Source organism: Solanum stenotomum, chromosome 7 (assembly GCF_019186545.1).
Source record: "Solanum stenotomum isolate F172 chromosome 7, ASM1918654v1, whole genome shotgun sequence".
In the NCBI taxonomy this organism is placed as follows: Eukaryota; Viridiplantae; Streptophyta; class Magnoliopsida; order Solanales; family Solanaceae; genus Solanum; species Solanum stenotomum.
This window is the reverse complement of record NC_064288.1, coordinates 18296804-18316475: the sequence shown is the minus strand read 5'-3', so window position 1 is coordinate 18316475 and position 19672 is coordinate 18296804. Positions and strand designations below refer to the sequence as shown.

General features: G+C 37.2%; 1 protein-coding gene across 1 annotated transcript; it reads right to left on the bottom strand.

The window, feature by feature from the left end:
- Positions 1–9979: 9979 nt before the first annotated feature.
- Positions 9980–10627, bottom strand: LOC125869701 (uncharacterized). Its single transcript, XM_049550154.1, has one exon. The coding sequence runs from the start codon at positions 10625–10627 to the stop codon at positions 9980–9982; it is 648 nt and encodes a 215-aa protein (XP_049406111.1).
- Positions 10628–19672: the final 9045 nt, after the last annotated feature.

Sequence of the window (19672 nt, the reverse complement as noted above, 5' to 3'; positions counted from 1 at the left end):
ATTCCCCTAACTATCTCTTAATTACTTCTGTCCTCTTTGTTGTTTATGATTGCTTTGGTTGCTAATTGACAATCATTTCCCCATCTGACATTCATGTCATCCCCTCAATTTATTTAAGTGCTTCCGATAATTTTCATCCCTACAACCGATTAAATTGCATTTATAACTTCATACTTGAATTCAAACTTGTGTTGTTCCCTGTGGGTTCGACCCAAACTCACTTGTTCAATTTTATACTAGATCTCGATCGTCTACACCTAGTACTAGATGAGTGTAGTTGACCGTTAATCAAAAATACCGAATAGCACTAGTCCATATTTCTTCATTTTTTTCTCCATCAAGTGCAATACTTCTTCAATTTAAATAGTTGTTCCATTTATATTGGGGGTTGTCAACATTTATATTTTACACACTAATTCCAAGTATGAAAGATGAGAAAAATCTCAAAGGTCTTTCAATTGTTTGACATTTTCTCCACCCTTGACAATTTTAAATCCACTTATACTAAACTAGAGATTAAGGTCATTCAACCTTCCAATTTATCAAGTCCAACTCTCGTTCGCTCTAAACGATTTCCTTGGAGAATGTTGTAAAGAAATGTATTCTGTATAAAGTTATTTGTGAATAAGTAGTAGTTGGATAGAATGTTGTAAAGAAATGTATTCTGTATAAAGTTATTTGTGAATAAGTAGTAGTTGGATTTAAATAGAGTTGGTAGTAACCAAAGAATGAAAGATAGACCTTTTCATTTAAATGAGACGAACTAAAGAATGAAAAAACACGCCTTTTCATTTAAATAACACCAACTAAAGATTGAAAAGATACACTCCTTCATTTAAAAGACACATCTTCATTTAAGAAAAAAACTTATATATATAATTTAATTTCAGTTTTCATTTGAATCAAATTTCATATATTTTTCTGTGTAAAGAATAAGGGAAGAAAAATAAAGCCATAATGGTAGAAGCACGTATATATATTTTGTTGTGTTGTTTTGTGTGGGGTTATGTAAAATTCGAAGCCATTAATGACGATTGAATGTGTTGTTTTTGGAGAGGAGGGAAGAGAAGTTTTCGAAATAAATAAATAAAAAGGGAATCCTTGCTTATAGTGGCGCCACTTCACCACACACACACATATATATATATCGGAAAAGGGTAAAAAATACCCTTAAACTATCCGAAATAGCTCATATTTACCCTTAAACTATATTTTGGCTCAAAACTACCCTTCCCATCAAACTATTGGGTCAAAAGTGCACTTCTTATCAACGGAAGTTGTTAAATGTCATGTGGATGCCACACGGATGCCACATTGCATGCCAATAGGGTTCCACTGCCACATAGACTAAAACGAAAAGGGTCAAAAATACCCTTAAACTATCTGAAATAGCTCATACTTAGCCTTAAACTATATTTCGGTTCAAAACTACCCTTTCCGTCAAACTATTGGGTCAAAAGTACCCTTCTTATTAATGAAGTTGTTAAATGTCATATGGATGCCGCATTGCATGCCAATAGGGTTCCACTACCACATAGACTAAATCCCTAAATCCTAATTACTTGTTTTCCCCCCTCATTTCATTATTTTATAGAAATGATTTCACCCCTTCTCCCTCATTTTGCAGCTAGTGTTTTACAGTTTTCTTTGTGGCTGAGTTTCGAAGTGGATATTTGTGGTTGTATGTTAGCACATATTTTTTCTTATTTTATTATGTTTATGATTTCAAAGCATGATAATTAGGATTTCACAACTTTCCCTTCATTTCGCGGCTAGGTTTTCATAGCTTTCTTCGAAGCTGGGTTTCAAAGTGGATATTCGTGGTCGTAAACATAATAAAATAAGAAAAAGGATTTACTAACCTACAACCATGAATATCCACTTTGAAACCCAGAAATGAAGAAAATTGTGAAACCCTAGCCGCGAAATGAGGGAGAAGAGGTGAAATCGTTTCTGGAAAATAATGAAATGAGGGGGAAAAAGTGTATTTAAGATTTAGGGATTTAGTCTATGTGGTAGTGGAACCCTATTGGTGTGGAATGTGGCATTCACCGGCATCCACATGGCATTTAAAGACTTCCGTTAATAAGAAGGGCACTTTTGACCCAATAGTTTGATAGAAAGGGTAGTTTTGAGCTGCCGAAATATAGTTTAAGGGTATATGTGAGCTATTTCAGATAGTTTAAGGGTATTTTTTGACCCTTTTATTTTTAGTCTATGTGGCAGTGGAACCCTATTGGCGTGCAATGTGGCATTCATGTGGTATCTACATGGCATTTAACAACTTCTGTTAATAAGAAGGGCGCTTTTTACCCAATAGTTTGACGGAAAGGGTAGTTTTGAGCCGGAATATAGTTTAAGGGTACATGTGAGCTAATTTCAGATAGTTTAAAAATATTTTAATCCTTTTCCGTAATATATATATATATACAATTTATTTCGGTTCAAACCTTTTCCATCTATAATAAAATTATTGGTATTTTACCATAATTTATAATCATGAGAAGCGGGAATAAGTTCACTAATAAATAATAACTAAAGCGTCTACTGAATGATCTTGTTCTTCTATGCTGTCCAACAAAAGCAAAAAGGCAAAGCCATTTATTTTGCTTTGAAAATCTTTGCCCTCTTAAAAACATTAATGATTTCATATTTAATTATTATACTAGTTTTTAAACATGTGCAGTGTATGTAAAAATTATTGGAAAAAAAGAATGAGAGAAAAAAGAAGAGAAACAATACATGTCCAAATAAATAGTATTAACTTATTTTCATATAGGATTCACAGAGTGAGACTTTATAATTATTACTCGTGTGTATTATAATTTAAACAATGAACCAAAAGTCAAACCCTTTGGTAATGAAGTTGATCTCCTCTATATTCGTGGGTTAAATTGAATTTATATGACACTTATTCATTATAAATAGAACATATGAAAGACTGATAATAATATCATGGAAAAATGATTGCACTAGATTCCATTAAATATTTATTCAACAACCTGATTCCGTCGTTATAGAAAAGCCAACGGGGAAAAAATTGGGGCCAAAAAACTTTTTCGTAGTAACTTGAAATTTCCCAACCTAGTCCAGATTTGGATGAAATCAGAGTCATTAAGGTGTAGGAAAATCTGGTAACAATCGGGTGATCTAATTATGAGTTTGATTACATGAGTAGTTAGATAAGTTGTTAAGAACTCGTATGATTTTACGTAAATCTGGGTGAGTAGAACTCCAAAAAATTGATCTTAGCGTGAACGAGTATTTTCTGAGTGTCATGGGATATAGGTGATGGTTGTGATTTCATGTTGATGTGATATATGTTTGTAATTGCTTCATTATAATGTACGTATGTATGCGAATGTTGCATTATTGATCACTCTAATCGTAAATAAGGATAATTGAATAATTGTATGCCATGAATCACCTCTTGTTGTATGATTGTGAGAATATACATTGTGATTGTGATTCTGGTTTGTTCAATGGGCGAGTGTCATGATCCGACACATTAACTAGGATCGATTGCCACGTTCCGGCATAAATATGGGATCGGTTGCCACATTCCGGCATAAATATTGGATCGGGTACCACATTCATGTATGCTAACATTTTGGGTGTGCTAACAGTTTGAGTGTTGGTTCCATGAGAGAACCATTGAATTGGGTTCCGTGAGAGGACAATTGAATTGTGTTGTGTATCTACTTGTGATGATTACGTTCATATCTAATGATGATTGATATGGGAAAACCATATGTTGCTCTGAAAAGATGACTGTTATTGTATATGTTCAATATATGTCTCTTTTATAATGTTGTGGTTACTTGCATGTGTTTCACTTATAGGGATAGTCATGTGATCCTACCAGTACACTATGGTTATTTACTGATACTGCACTTTCTCTTTCTTTGTTGAGTACAGGACATCTTCATGTGGCTACATTGATAGACCTCAGCTAGGTGACTATTGAGCATGACCAGATTCAAGGGTGAGCCAGTTCTTTTGGGCTACCATGGATATTTTTTGTTTAAGTCCACTCTTTCCGGACTCAGACTCTTTATTTAAGGTGTTTGATTTACGTATCAAAGCTCTTCATCCAATACTAAGAGCTCACGATCGTGCGTCAGTATAATAATCCAACTACGTGAGTTGGGGTCGATCCCACAGGGTGTAGTAATTCCTCCAAAGTTCAATAATAAAAGTATAATGTCAACCTCTTCAACCGAACAATTCTCGCAAAATCAATATTTGAGTTCCAAACTTCAAGCTTTAACTATCACTCCAATTTTACAATTTAGCACAACAATCAAATAGTAGAGTAAAACTTGGGGAATTGATTTGCCAATTGCCAAACCTTAACAAAATAGGTAAACGTTATTGTTCGTAATGAGATATTTTGTTAAAGGTAGGTCGAGCCATATATAAGATAACTTTATCTCGAACAATTACCTTATCTATGTTGAATTCTCTCAAACTTTAACACCATAAGATGCCCAGATCTTTCCCCTCATTAAATCCACTCTCTCGAGCTGGATACGAAGGATGGATCACTTATTTCACTCTCTCGAGCTGAAATCTAGGAGACCCAGTACTACGGATGCTAAGATTACCACCTTGGTTTTACACCTCTTTCTCAAGCAAGTGCATAACATTGTATCATTACACGAAATCATGCAATTCACCCAAAAAACATGGCAACAACTTAGACCCACTTCAAAGTAACATCATTATTCACAATTAAAGAATACCCACTAAGAGGGTTAGGCGATCATCAGGCCTTCTTTTCTTTGTTCTTTCAACTGCCTTGTTCCTTTTTTCTCGATAGTGTCCATGTTATGTCTCTAAATCTAAATACATGAAATTCAAGGATTTACATCAGTTATTGAAACAAAATATGCATTTGAGGACACTAAATCTATTAAAATAAAGCCTTAAATGAGTCCAATTCATCAACAACCCCAATGAAAACTTCTACTTGTCCTCAAGTAAAACTCAAGTTCAGCAGTTCAAAAAGGATGTCTCAAACAGTGCTACACAAGACTCAATCATGAATGTACACAACAATAATCAAGTTACTCATGTAAGGATCAATTATGTACCCAAAGACTCAAGTTGTGACACACCATTATCAAAGATTCTCAAGCTCACAATACTTGCTTCAAATGCAAGTTCAAGCTCAACAAAAGTGTTCAAATGCCCTCACACAAAGAATGATTCCATTTTCACCCACAATGGTTCAATCGTTTAAAGTTCTGGAATCAAATGCAACGCTCACACTCACAAAGATGAACAAAATGCATGCTTTCACCCATAGGTTTGCCCGTATATTCCAATTGACAATTGTTTCAGCTCACTCAAGATCAAAAAGGTCATTTTAAGGCTTGTAATGGCGCTGAGTGCAAAGGTATGCTCATTTAGGCCCAACGACTTTTATCCTCATGAAATGTGGTGCTCACAATACTTCCTTTCCTTTTCCTCATCAAGTTCATTTGTGCTCATAAGTCATTCCATTATTCACTTTCCATGGTCAGTTGGAAACCCCATTTTTTTTTTCATTTTCATAACTTTATTCGACAACTTTTTATTTTTTATTCTTTTCTTCTTTTTCATCTCTCTTTTTTTTGTATGGAGGGGTTCCATTTTTCTCAACACATGGATAGAAGGGAATTTTCTTGCACTCCTTGATTTGCCTTCTCCTTTCACCACACCCTCAACTTTGGCTTTTGGCCTAAGTTGGCTATTCAATTAAACCACAAATTATTGGGATTATGGGTAATTAATCAAGAATGGTTATGTTTTCATCAAGTTTCTTCCAAGAAAAGGTAAGGCTCAAGGGGTGTTCAAAAGAGGTTCACACACTCACAAGGTAGGCCACAAAAGAGGCATAATGTCAAATTGGCTCACACTCTTCAAAGTTGTCTAAGATCATATCAAGAGACAGCCTTACTTAGTCGACCGGACCAACGGGGAAAATTCTAGGTGTTATCATGCATGGATCACAGTAAGCTCATCACACAAATAATCGACACCAAAGGCAAACAAGACTCCACACTTTCGCTAGTGTGCAACGTTCATCACAAAAGAATCAATTTGATACTTGGCTACTCACAACAAGATGCAAAAAGTTCACATATTGTGTCTGCAACTTCATTTGGCCTCATCGTAGCAACACATTCATGTTCATTCGATTATGAGCACTATTCAAGTCATCGGTATTGATTAAAACCAAGACTCAAATTTGCAAAAGAACATCTACATTCAACAAACGAGAGGGGCACACAAGAGGGGCATTAAATTAACCAACAGACACCTCCACTGAAAGCCTTTAACATTGTCCTCAATGTGTCTAATGAATGAACACTACTTTAAATAAACAAAGATAAAAACGAAAATAATAAAAGAGAACTAGCAATCAAAATTTTAAAATCCATTATGTAAATGTGCAGGGCAAGATAGAAAGGAATTTTCACTATCCGCTCAGTTGACAAGGAAGGGGACAATTCGTTGAATGTGTTGGCGACACGCTGAAGAAAATAGAGGCTCACCCTTAATTCCAGTGTATTCCATTGTCGAAAGAGAGCAAATTGGTAGAGACGTAGATGGTCAACGAATAGTTTGGCGATTAGCAAAAAGGGCATGGAGCACCATCGAAAAGGTTACTGAATGACACTGCAGTGATATAATAGAAAGGCGACGAAAGTTGAGTCGCCTAATCACAGTGGCGATACGCCGAGGGGAGTATGTTGCCCGCCGAATAATGCAGAACATCAGCCTCATCTTCGCAAGTCACAAGGCGAAATAGGTCATGCTCACCAAGATGTGTCGGCAATTTACCGAAGGTATCTTCCTCCCTCAACAGCATGCACATGCAACATCAACACACATTAGTTAAAACATTAACACTTGGGTTGCCTCCCAAGAAGCGCCTTATTTAACGTCATGGGACAATGGGAAGTATCGTCAAGCATCTTCCAAGTACACCACCTCAATCAGAGAGATTTCTTGGCATTCACCAAAGTATGATTTCAAACGGTGTCCATTCACCTTAAAAGTGGGTCCTTCTTGACCTTTAACTTCGATGGCACCATTGGTGAACACTCTAAATGGTCCTGACCATTTGGACTTGAGCTTTCCGGGAAAAAGTCTAAGACGGGAGTTGTAGAGTAGCACCCGATCTCCCACCTTGAACTCTCTCTTAAGTATTTTAGTATCATGCCACTTCTTCATCTTTTCTTTATAAAGAGCTGAACTTTCGTAAGCTCTTAACCTGAATTCATCCAACTCGTTAATCTGCTCCATTCTCTCTTTAGAGGTGGTTGCCCAGTCCAAATTCAAAACTTTCAACGCCCACATCGCTTTGTGTTCTAACTCGACTGGTAGTTGGCAAGACTTTCCAAAAACTAGTTGATACGGTGACATCCCTATTGGTGTTTTGTAGGCTATACGATATTCCCACAATGCGTCATCTAGATTTTGAGACCAGTCAATTTTATTAGCATTTACTATCTTGGCCAAGATACTTTTGATCTCTTGGTTGGACACTTCAACTTGACCACTTGTTTGGGGATGATATGGGGTAGCTATCTTGTGCTTCACCCCATACTTGCTTAGTGCAGCTGAAAACCATTTATTACAAAAATGGGATCTACCATCACTAATGATAGCTCTAGGGGTACCGAATCTAGCAAAGATGTAGTGTTTCAAAAATTGAACCACACTTTTCTCTTCATTGTTTGGAAGTGCAACAACTTCCACCCACTTGGAAACATAATCCACGGCTACTAAGATATATTTATTCCCAAACGAGCTCACAAATGGGCCCATGAAATCTATTCCCCAAACATCGAATAGTTCAATTTATAATATGGGGGTGAGGGGTAACTCATGTCTTTTGGACACTCCACCTTGCTTTTGGCAAGAAACGCATTTCTTTACAAATTCGTGTGCATCCTTGTAGAGGGATGGCTAGTAATAGCCACTTTGGAGCACTTTAGCGGCTATACGTACACCGCTATGATGAACCCCCATTGGTGAAGCATAAAATGCATTTAGAATATCGAGCACTTCTCCTTATGGAACACACCTTCTAATGATGTGGTCAGCACACTCCCAAAACAAATATGGTTCATCCTAAAAGTACCTTTTAACATCGAACATAAACTTCTTTTGTTGGTAGAAATTCATTTCATCCGGCATCAATCCACATACTATATAGTTTGTGAAATCAGCATACATGGAGGTTCGACAAGATTTAATGCAAAGACTTTCTCATCGGGAAAAGAATCATTTATATCAGCTTCAGGTTCGTATTTTTCCTTCCCCTCAGCCTTGACAAGTGGTCAGCCACCTGATTTTCACATTCCCTCCTATCCTTGACTTCAAAATCGAATTCTTGCATAGAAGCACCCACCTTATCAACCTTGGCTTGGCATCCTTCTTTGCCATGAGGTAATGGAGTGTAGCATGATCAGTGTGCACAATCACTCTTGTGCCTAGCAAGTATGCTCTAATTTTTTCAAATGCATACACCACTGTAAGTAACTCTTGTTCAGTAACGGTATAGTTACATTTAGCACTATTTAAAGTCTTGCTAGCATAGTAGATAGGGTGAAATAATTTGTTGCGTTTCTGTCCCAATACCATCCACTACTGTGCCACTAGCATCACACATTACTTCGAAAGATTCGAACCAATCAGGGCTGATGATAATTGGGGTTGAGACCAATTTCTCTTTCAAGCATCGGAACGCCACCATACAAGCGTCATCGAGGTAGAACTTCACTTCCTTCTCCAAGAGTTTGCATAGGGGGTGTGCAATCTTTGAGAAGTCCTTGATAAATCTCCAGCAGAACCCGACATGTCTTAAGAAACTGCAAACGCCCTTTACTGTGATCAGCGGAGGTAGTTTCTCAATCACTTCAATTTTCGCCTTATCGACCTCCAATCCCTTTTGAGATACCTTGTGCCCAAGGACTATGCCTTCTTTCACCATGAAGTGGCATTTCTCCCAATTCAAAACCAAATTCATTTCCACGCATCTTTGGAGTACATTCCCCAAGTGTGCCAAGCATAATTCAAACGTATCACCTATGATTGAGAAGTCGTCCATAAATACCTCCATAGAATCTTCTACCATGTCCACAGAAATCGATAACATGCAACGTTGAAATGTTGCTAGGGCATTGCATAGCCCGAATGACATTCTTTTAAATGTAAATGTTCCATAAGGGCAGGTGATGGTGGTTTTCTCTTGGTCTTCCGGCGCGATAGAGATTTGGTTGTAACCGGAGTACCCATCGAGAAAACAGTACCATCCCTTCTATGGTAGTCTGTCGAGCATTTGATCCATGAAAGGCATAGGAAAGTGATTTTTTTTAGTCCACAAATTTAGCTTTCGATAATCCATGCATACTCTCCACCCAGTTATCGGTCTAGTCGATATAAGCTCCCCTTTTTCATTTGGGACTATGGTGATACCTCCCTTTTTCGGTACATATTGCACCGGACTCACCTATTTGCTATCCTCAATGGGGTAGATCACACCTACATCCAACCACTTTATGATCTCCTTTTTTACCACCTCTTGCATTGGTGGGTTCAATGTCCGCTGATGCTCAATACTAGGTTTACACTCATTATGAAGCTAGATTTTGTGAGTACAAATGCAGGGAGGGATGCCCACTATATCAACTATGGTCCAGCCTATAGCTTTTATATGCTTTTGCAAAACTTCAAGAAGCAATTTCATATGTCATTCAAGCAAGTGAGTTGCAATGATCACCGGTAAAGTGTTATTTTCCCCCAAGAAAGCATAGTGGAGATGAGAGGGAAGTGCGTTCAATTCCAGATTAAGTGGTTCTTCTGTTGATGGCTTTGCGGGAGGACTCTCTCTATTTCTTAGGTCAATATCCAACTTGATTGGATTCTTTAGATACCCTCATAAACCTAACAAAGTTGCTACTACCTCCTCATACACATGAATTTAGGATTCATCATAATTAGCAAGTACGGCTTCAAGGGGTTCATTCATGCACATCAAATGGCTTACACTAGCTACCGCCTCATCAATAATATCATCACTATACACCACATGAATATCACTTGGGTGTTTCATGGATTTGCAAATATTAAAGGTCACTTCATCTTCGTTTACCCGAAATTTCAATTCTCCACTTTCAACATCCATCAATGCTCTCTTGGTTGCTAAGAATGGGCTTCCCAAAATACTGGGAATTTCAGTATCTATCTCACAATCTAAAATAACAAAATCAGCTGGAAAAATGAATCGATCGACCTTAACCAATATGTCATAAAGTATCCCTACGGGATGTTTGATTGAACAGTCTGCCATTAAGAGACTCGTTGTGGTTGCTTTCGGTTCACCCAATCCAAGTTGTTTGTATATCGCATAGGGCATTAAGTTGATACTTGCTCCCAGACCACATAAAGCTTTAACGAATTGGAGTATGCCTATGGTGCAAGGAATGGTGAATGCCACGGGATCTTTTCTCTTTTTTATCAGCTCCTTAGTCATAATTGCACCACAAATATGGGAAACTTCAATTGTCTCATAGTCCAAACTCCTCTTCTTTGTGACAGATTCTTTCATGAACTTGGTGTACCCTGACATTTTCAACAATGCTTCCATAAGAGGAAGATTTATTAATAATGTTTAAACACTGATAAGAGCTTCTTGAATTTCTCATCCTCATTCTTCTTCTTTAGGTGTTGGGGAAATTAAGGTATCTTGGGTAAAGGTTGCATAATTTTAGGGATTTGAACGTGTTCTTCTGCTTCTTTTTGTGCTTCTTGGACAATGCTTTGATGAATAGGTATATCTTGCTTCTCCATGCCTTGCTTATCTCCTTGTTTCTGAGCTTCTTCATTTCCCGTCATACCACCTGTGCTACTTTTCTGCTACGAGTAACTATAGCCAACTCTTTGTTGTTATCTTCCATTGCGAACTTTGGTTTCAATTGTGCTGAAAGTAGACTTTGTTGACATTCAAGTATCTTCATGGCATCTGCATGAGAGTTCACTTTACTATTCAATGATGAGAAGTCATCTTTCATCCCCTTCAACAACTCGTCCAAACCATCAACTTTGTCAAGTGTGTGGGATAATAAGTCATTTAACGGGGGACTACTTGTACTACCCTTTGATTTTGGGCTCTCACTCGAGTGAGTATATTTTTCATCATGATCATCTTCCCTTCTCCCATACTCAATTTTCCTCAGCCCAATCTTGAGAATATCCTCGTTGATCTTCCCTTTTGTGATAGTTCCAACCTTGATTTCCACCTCGTTGTGGGTAGCGTGGGTGGAAACCCTACTCACCTCTTTTGAAGTTCCAACCTTGATTCTCCCCCGGTCTTAAGTAACCGGAATAAGAACCCTCTTTAACTCTAAAAACCCCACATGCCCCCTTCACATGCTCTTGTAGAAGTTCCATTTGGGACAACATCTTCTTTATGTTTTCATTCCTCTCTCTTTCTTTATCAAGTTGTTCTTGTGTTAACCTAAAGCAAAATGAGGAGACTTGATCCTCTTGTCTGTACCATGCTTGGTTTATTTTGGTAATGTCATCCAAAAGAAATGAAGCCACCTCGAAAGATTGTAACATTAATACTCCTCGTACCAGTTGGTCAGCTACTCCGTTATTGACTGAATCTAGACTTCGGTAAAAGTATTGAAGCAACAAATCATTTGGTAACCCATGAGTTAGGCATTTATGTAAGAGTTTTTTGAATCTCATCCATGTTTCATTAATTGGTTCTCCTTCCCATCGCTTGAAGCATTGAATATTGTCTCTAAGCTTCATCATCTTCGATGGAGGAAAGAATCTTGTGTTGAATGCTATAAGGACCTTCTCCCATGAGGTGATGGAATTGTTTGGTAACTCAGCTAACTACTTACTAGCTTCCCCCTTTAAGGATAGTGGAAATAATCGAAGTTGAATTAATTCTTGTGACACATTCTTGAATGAAAAAGGGTTACATACCTCAGTAAAATTTTTCACATGCTCATGTGGGTCTTCTTTCTATATCCCTCCATACAATGACAGCATTTGGAGTAGATGAAGAGTTGTGCTCGTGACCTCAAACATTGCATTTTCTCCAGCTTTCGAGATGCAAATTGCACCCATTCAACCCGATTGAGCTAGGTTGTAAACACTATTGACATCATCGATCCCATCTTGATGACCTGTTTGGTTGTTATTCATCTCTTCGTCACTCATATTCACTTCTACACAATCAAATCAACACTTACCCTAAGCAGCAAAAACAAATTCAACTACAGCCAACAAATTCAAGATTGCCAAATCTTCAATCAAAGCACTTGAAGTAATGCTACTCCCCCGCAGCGGTGCCATTTTGATTTACGTATCAAAGATCTTCATCCAATACTAAGAGCTCGCGATCGTTCGTCAGTATAATAACCCAACTACGTAAGTTGGGTTTGATCTCACAGGGAGTAGTAATTCCTTCAAAGTTCAATAATAAAAGTATAATGTCAATCTCTTCAACCGAACAATTCTCACAAAATCAATATTTGAGTTCCAAACTTCAAGCTTTAACTATCACTCCAAATTCACAATTTAACACAACAATCAAACAGTAGAGTAAAACTTGGGGAATTGATCAGCCAATTGCCAAACCTTAACAAAATGGGTAAACACTATTGTTCATAATGGGATATTTTGTTGCAGGTAGGTCGAGCCACATATAAGATATCTTTTTCTCGAACAATTACCTTGTCTATGTTGAATTCTCTCGAACTTCATACCATAAAAAGCCCAGCTCTTTGCCCTCATCAAATCTACTTTCTCGAGCTGGACACGAAGGATGGATCACTTATTTCACTCACTTGAGCTGATATCAAGGAGACCCAGTACTACGAATGCTAAGATTACCACCTTGGTTCTACACCTCTTTCTCAAGTAAGTGCACAACACTGTATCATTACACGAAATCATGCAATTCACCCAAAAAAATCATGGCAACAACTTAGAACCACTTCAAACTAACATCATAATTCACAATTAAAGAATACCCACTAAGTAAATCCAACAATTGGCCTCATGATCAAAACCCAAAGTAAAGGGTTTTTAGCTAATCATATTATATTTAAGAAAATCAAAATTTATCTTTCTTCCCATAATTGGTACAAATGAGGATTATAAATAAAAATCAACGAATAATCTCCACTCTTACAAAATTTCTCTCAAAATCATGCTTAAATTACTAACAACAAGCCTTGGTAGTGTTCTATATCTCAATTCTTTCTTTTCTCATTTTTTGGATACCTTCTCTCCCCTTCAAAAATCTATTTAAACAAATCTGAAGTGTAGCTACATAAGACCTCTCAGTGAAGTAAGTCGAGATTCACCGACCATTCTACGACTCACCGATTGTTCATTATCTCGCCTTCATTTTTCACTTCTTCTTGGTCCTGCTACTGTAGGTTTAGGCGAACCAAATATGGGTCACCAATCAGTTATGTGTATCGCCCTTTTTCTTTCTATCTCGCCCATCAACACTTGTTTAACTCTGCATCAGCACTTTTGGCTACTAGGTTATCTGGCGCCAAATGGATCGGCAACATGCTAAATGAAACTGCTACTTGCCGTCATTTTTCCCAATTTTAGCTCCAGCATTCTGTTAATTACGATAGGTTGGTGGCCCATTTGGTGACTCATCAAGTGACATCGGCGATCACCAGGTCATAATTTTCCTCGCTCTTTCAGCTTAGCACTTTCGAACATTTAGGCAAACTACGATCATTTGGCGACTCACCAAGAGGGTTAGGCGATCATTATGCCTTCTTTTCTTTGTTCTTTCAACTACCTTAGTCCTTTTTGCTCTATAGTGTCCATGCTTTGTTTCTAAGTCTAAATACCTGAAATTCAAGGATTTACATCAGTTATTGAAACAAAATATGCATTTGAGGACATTAAATCTATTAAAATAAAGCCTTAAATGAGTCCAATTTGTGGACTCATTAGTGTTGTTTAGTTTCAGGGTTGTACGCCTTGTTGTTAGACTTGTCGTTAGTAGAGTTTTGGTACAATGACTTTCAGGTTCTACGGGTTGAATTTCCGCATTAGTTTGGCTAGTTTATTGAAACCTTTGGAGTTTATGGGGACTCCATTTTTATTGTTACTTAAACCTACTTCCATAGCTTTAAATGTATATTAATTTGGTTAAGTTGATTAGCTTGCGCTGTAGTTTTGGTTCTCCCACCGGAGGGTTAGTGTAGGTGCCAATCACGACAGTCTGGGTCATGACAATTTAACATTTATTATATAAGCAAAGTTCCCGCTTCTTATATATGTTTCATATTATTTATTTTATTTTTCATTTATTCCATTTAAAGGAGAATGACTCTTTTCTTTTTAACAATTATTTAACTCTACTTTTTGCATGACATGTTTAAGACCACAATATAAAAGGGTATAATGATACATTTTACATATCTTTATTTTGAGACCATAAATTGTATCATTTTTAGCCTAATCACAAAAGAGAAAAAAACATATTAAAAATACAATATTCATATTAAATTAATAAATACATTTGCATATAAAGTTACACTTAAAATCTTGTTCTCATAAATATTATCATTATTGGAGACAGTCTGATAAAGTCATTTAGAGTTGCGAAAGAGTGCTGTGTAAAATAATAGTTTGGTTTGTCAAAGTATGTAATGTCATATGTAAAGGGTGTTTTCACGGTTAGTATACGTTTGCAACAAATTTCAAAGTGAGGGAAAATAAAATACAGTCACAAAAAATTATGAAGAAACATACTTTTATTCTTCAAAATTGTGAGTACAAATCTGTTCATTCCTTGATTCTACTCTCCTAAGATTTATCCATGACTCGAGGGCCGTTAGTGGCATATTTCCCGAACTAGGATGATTTGCATGGTATCATTATGCATATTCCATAAATTTGTGAAATATTCGAGATTCCTTTTAAGGGAATATAATATCCATTATATATTCATGAACTAAGGTTTGAGGTTGAGTAACCTCCAAGAATCCTATTTGGAATTGAACAACTTTGTAGAATCCAAATGTGAATTGAACACATCTTGTAGAGTCTCACAAAATTTCAATGTCTACAAATGCCCCTGCATCGAGACTTGTTGGAGTGTAGACTTTTTGAAACTCAAAGATGAGGCTTGAAGTACTCATTCTTGTCCCTTTGCAATTTTGTGACATCAGATTTGCAGATTTAATCTATGAGAGAAGAGATGAAGAGAAGATTTGGTCCCACTGTGGTGCCAATTTTGTTGCAAAAATTTTAAAGTAACAGAATAAATTACAATCACAAAAAATATGAAGAAACATAATTTTACTCATCAAGATTGTAAGTACAAATTTGTTGATCCCTTGATTCTACTTTCCTAAGATTCGAAGGTCGTTAGTGGCGTATTTCCTGAACTAGGATGATTTAGATGATATCTTTATCAATATTCCATAAATTTGTGAATTATTCGAGATGCCTTTAAGGGAATATAATACCCTATATATGGGCATGAACTAGGGTTTAGGGTTGAGTAACCTCCACGAATCCTATTTGGAATTGAATAACTTTGTTGAATCCAAATGTGAATTGGACACGTCCTGTAGAGCCCCACAAATTTCAATGTCTACAGTATAGTATAAATAAATGTACTTGATTAATGTTTATTTTTTGTCAAATACACTACCAAAAGTACTAGATCTTGTGAAAATCAAAGTTGAGCGATTTTACGTTATTATAGTTCAGTGTCTTTCTGTGAAAAGAGACCATAGCTAAGTGAAATTATGTGCAAAGAGCTCAGAATTGAGTGTGTTTTGAGTTAAAAATAAAAGTATAGTGACTTTATGAGAAAATAGTGCAGAGTTGAGTGACCATCTGAAATAATATCTCATTTACCAACTAAAATACGACTTTGGACCATTGATAATGTCACGCCCTGAGGCTACCCCCTTGATGTAACACGGAACCTAGGATCATGAGTGACCCCAAGCTAACCCTGAGTCTGTAATACTATAAGCATATTGAAAATGACTAAATAAGACATGAACTATGCAGAAGCTAAACTGGTGGATTACTTAAAATGGGAAGAAATCCAACTAGTTTGAATATGTAAAACACACTAAGATTTCAGTGATAACTAAAATCAATCACTTAACAACTCAAGTTGAATCTACTACTATGTCTGCAAAGCCTCTAACTGAGTTGAGATGAAGAGACATGCCCCAGCTAACTCTAAAAAACTCAAAACTGAAAGTAAAGACAAAAATGAAAGCATGTTTATTGTCCTCGAAGTATAAGGACTCACCACTGAAACTGCTAAATGCAAACCAAGAATCGATCTATGTTTTTGTGTGATCTGGATGTTGAGTACTTAAACCTACATCATAAAGGATGTAAAGCAGAGTATGTTTCAGTACTTTGAATGTATTGGGCATGCAAAATATAGAGACTGAGCTGAATAGATTTATGTGAACTAAACAAAGTTTAATTGAGCAATGATATAATCTGAACAGAGATATAGATACTAAAATATAACTGAAAAGCTAGGTTGAAGGCAATGACAAAGTACTAATCATGAAGATAACATGTTGAACTGTAAATTGATATAAAAGTTGAAAACCTCGTCAAATACACTAAGAGTCTGATTGTGGGAGCTACTATTAACCGACATAACCACATGAGCTAAACGTGGTGTCTGATGTATATGCCCCATCGAGAGGACCAAATATACCTTGCTAGGGATATAAAGGCATGACTGGTGTGATCACTAAATTTGATGCCCAACAAAGGGGACTTATAATCCTATGGTGGAATGTGGTTCTGGGACTATGAGGGTACGCTAAACCCTAGTCCAACTCGGTGATAAGTCTTCTCCTAACTGAATATGTATATGACTGAAATGTAACTGAAATACTGAATAGATAAAAATACCGACATACTAACTGAGAATGTAACGTTCATATACTAATAATGTGACATTCAAAATTTGAAGAATGATTATTTGTTTAACTGACCTAGCAAGTGTAATTCATGAACTAAGAGAATCTACACAAACTAGGGTTCTGAGTACTATGCATGAAATTATACTAAATTATCAAGAAAACAAGTTACTTAGATCAAGGGAACCATAATCACAAAAAATCTTGAGAAATCTAGAAACCCTTGGTCGGAAAAGTTTATGAATATATGAAGAACTAACTGAATTCTAGGGACCTAATGGGTGAAAGGAACCCACTACTGAAATCCCACATACCCGGTGACAAAAACTACGGAGAAATACTTTAGATTTCAGGACTGAACTTGAAGAAAACCTCTTGCTTGTTCTTCAGAGGGTTGGTCAACTTTCATCTTCTTTTTTCTCTAGTTCATGTGATTTTTGGAGAATAAAGGTTTGGGTAGGTTCTGACTAGTTTATTAGGTTGGGACTGAGTAAAATGACGTAGTTTAGGTATTAAATGATGTAGTTTAAATGGCCAACACATAGGGAAAATACAAAATGACCGTGACTTAAAAACTGGTGAAGGCCACCCACGAGGCAATTGACTGACCGTCAAAGGGACCATGGCCTGTCAAGTTAGTCGTGATTCTTTACCAGTACATCTGGTTCTCGGGGCCTCCATTAATGTTCAACTTCATAGACCGCGTGAAGGACCACGTGCTGTAAAGGCCATCGTGGTTCCTCACTTGAGGCTAGTGTCTGCTGGGTCATGATAATGGACCAAACCAAGTCCCGTGGAGGGGTCTTTGGTTCAACACTTAAGCCCTGGTGACTCTGCCTCACTTCCATGGCCCCCCCTACGTCCCGTGTGGGGCTCGTGGTCTTCCAAATTTTTCTTGTTCAACACTTTTTCTGCTGATGCATGTAAGTTAGGTCTAAGGTTTTACAATATCTCCCCCTTGGGAACATTCATCTTCGAATGAAGTCTAAATGAGCTGAGTATAGAGGTAAGGGCTGCAATCCCTACCATCTAAGTACTAGCAACTAATATCTAACTGAACTGAGTTCCAAGAATATGCAAATATGTTGAAATGCAAGAACAATTGAGGTACAAGATACTGAGACTGAATTACACAAGAGTAAGCTGAGAGACTGGAGAGGAACTATTACCTCAAGTTGAAATGGAATCGGAAGTAAAAAGGTGAGTATACTTGGCCATCATGGCCGCTTCTGCTTCCCAAGTAGCTCCTTCTACGGACTGACTCCTACACAAAACCTTCACTGAAGCGACGTCCTTATTTCTCAACCTGCAAACTTTATGGTTAAATATTTCAACTAGCACCTTTTCATAAGTGACACTATCATTCACAACCACATTCTCTAATGGTACTATTGATGTCAGATCACCCACACACTTCTTCAACAAGGAAATGTGAATGACTAGATGAACGGCTACTAGTTCTTCTAGAAACTCTAACTCATAAGTAACATTACCAACCCTTTTCAAGATTCTGTAAGGACCTACATATCTAAGACTGAGCTTCCCTTTCTTGCAAAATCTCATCACCCCTTTCATAGGCGACACCTTCAGGAAAACCCAATCATCGATTTCAAACTCTAAGTCCCTTCTCCTTACATCTGCATAGGACATCTGACGACTCTGGTTTGTCTTTAGTCTATCTCTAATGAGTTGAATTTTTTCCATAACTTCATGAACCGAATCTGGCCCAATGAAGGCTGCTTCCCCTACTTCAAACCAACCAACCAGAGATCTACATCTACGCCCATATACTGCCTCATATAGGGCCATGTGAATACTAGAATGAAAGCTATTATTATAGGATAACTCCATGAGAGGTAGGTGATCATCCCAACTATACTTGAAATCGATCACGTAAGTTCTCTGTCCGTATGTGGATGAAATGTTGTACTGAGATTTACCTGAGTACCAAGACCTTTTCGAAATAATTTCAAGAAATGAGATTTAATCTGAGAACCTCTATCTGAGATGATAGACAAGGGGATCCCATGCAACCTAACTATCTGATTGATGTAGAGTTTGGTGTAGTCCTCCGCTGATTCTGTTGTCTTGACATCCAAGAAGTAAGCGGACTTACTGACTCTGTCCATTATCACTCAAATGGAGTCATATTGTCTATGTGTACGAGGTAATCATGTAATGGAGTCCATGTTTATCTCCTCCCACTTCCATATAGGAATGTTAATCCCTTGAGTCATACCTTTTGTTTTCTCATGTTCTACCTTAAGATGTTGATAGTTAGGACACTTAGCCACAAAGTCTTCTATATCCCTCTTCATGTCGTTCCACCAAAAGACTTCCCGTAGATCACGGTACATCTTAGTGGTAGCTGGATGAATGGAATAACTAGAGTTATGAGCCTCTGTAAGGATCTTATGCCTCAACTTACTCACATTAGGAGCACATAAGCGACCTTGGTAATGAGGCACACCATCTCCCCCTTGGATTAAAACCTCAATTTTCTGTTGATGAACTGCACCATTCAGCTGAAGTAATATAGGATCATTGTCCTATTTTTCCTTAACCTATGCTACCAATGAAGATTTTGATCCATTCTTAACTGTCACACCACCATCTGATGTGTCTGTAAGGCAAACTCCTAAGCGATCAAGCCGGTGAACATCTTTTGCTAACTCCTTATTTTCTCTGTCAACATGTGCTACACTACC

Bases quoted from the DNA above. Each gene is read 5' to 3' on its own strand.
- LOC125869701 (XM_049550154.1), bottom strand. From the start codon at position 10,627: ATGTCAGGGTACACCAAGTTCATGAAAGAATCTGTCACAAAGAAGAGG.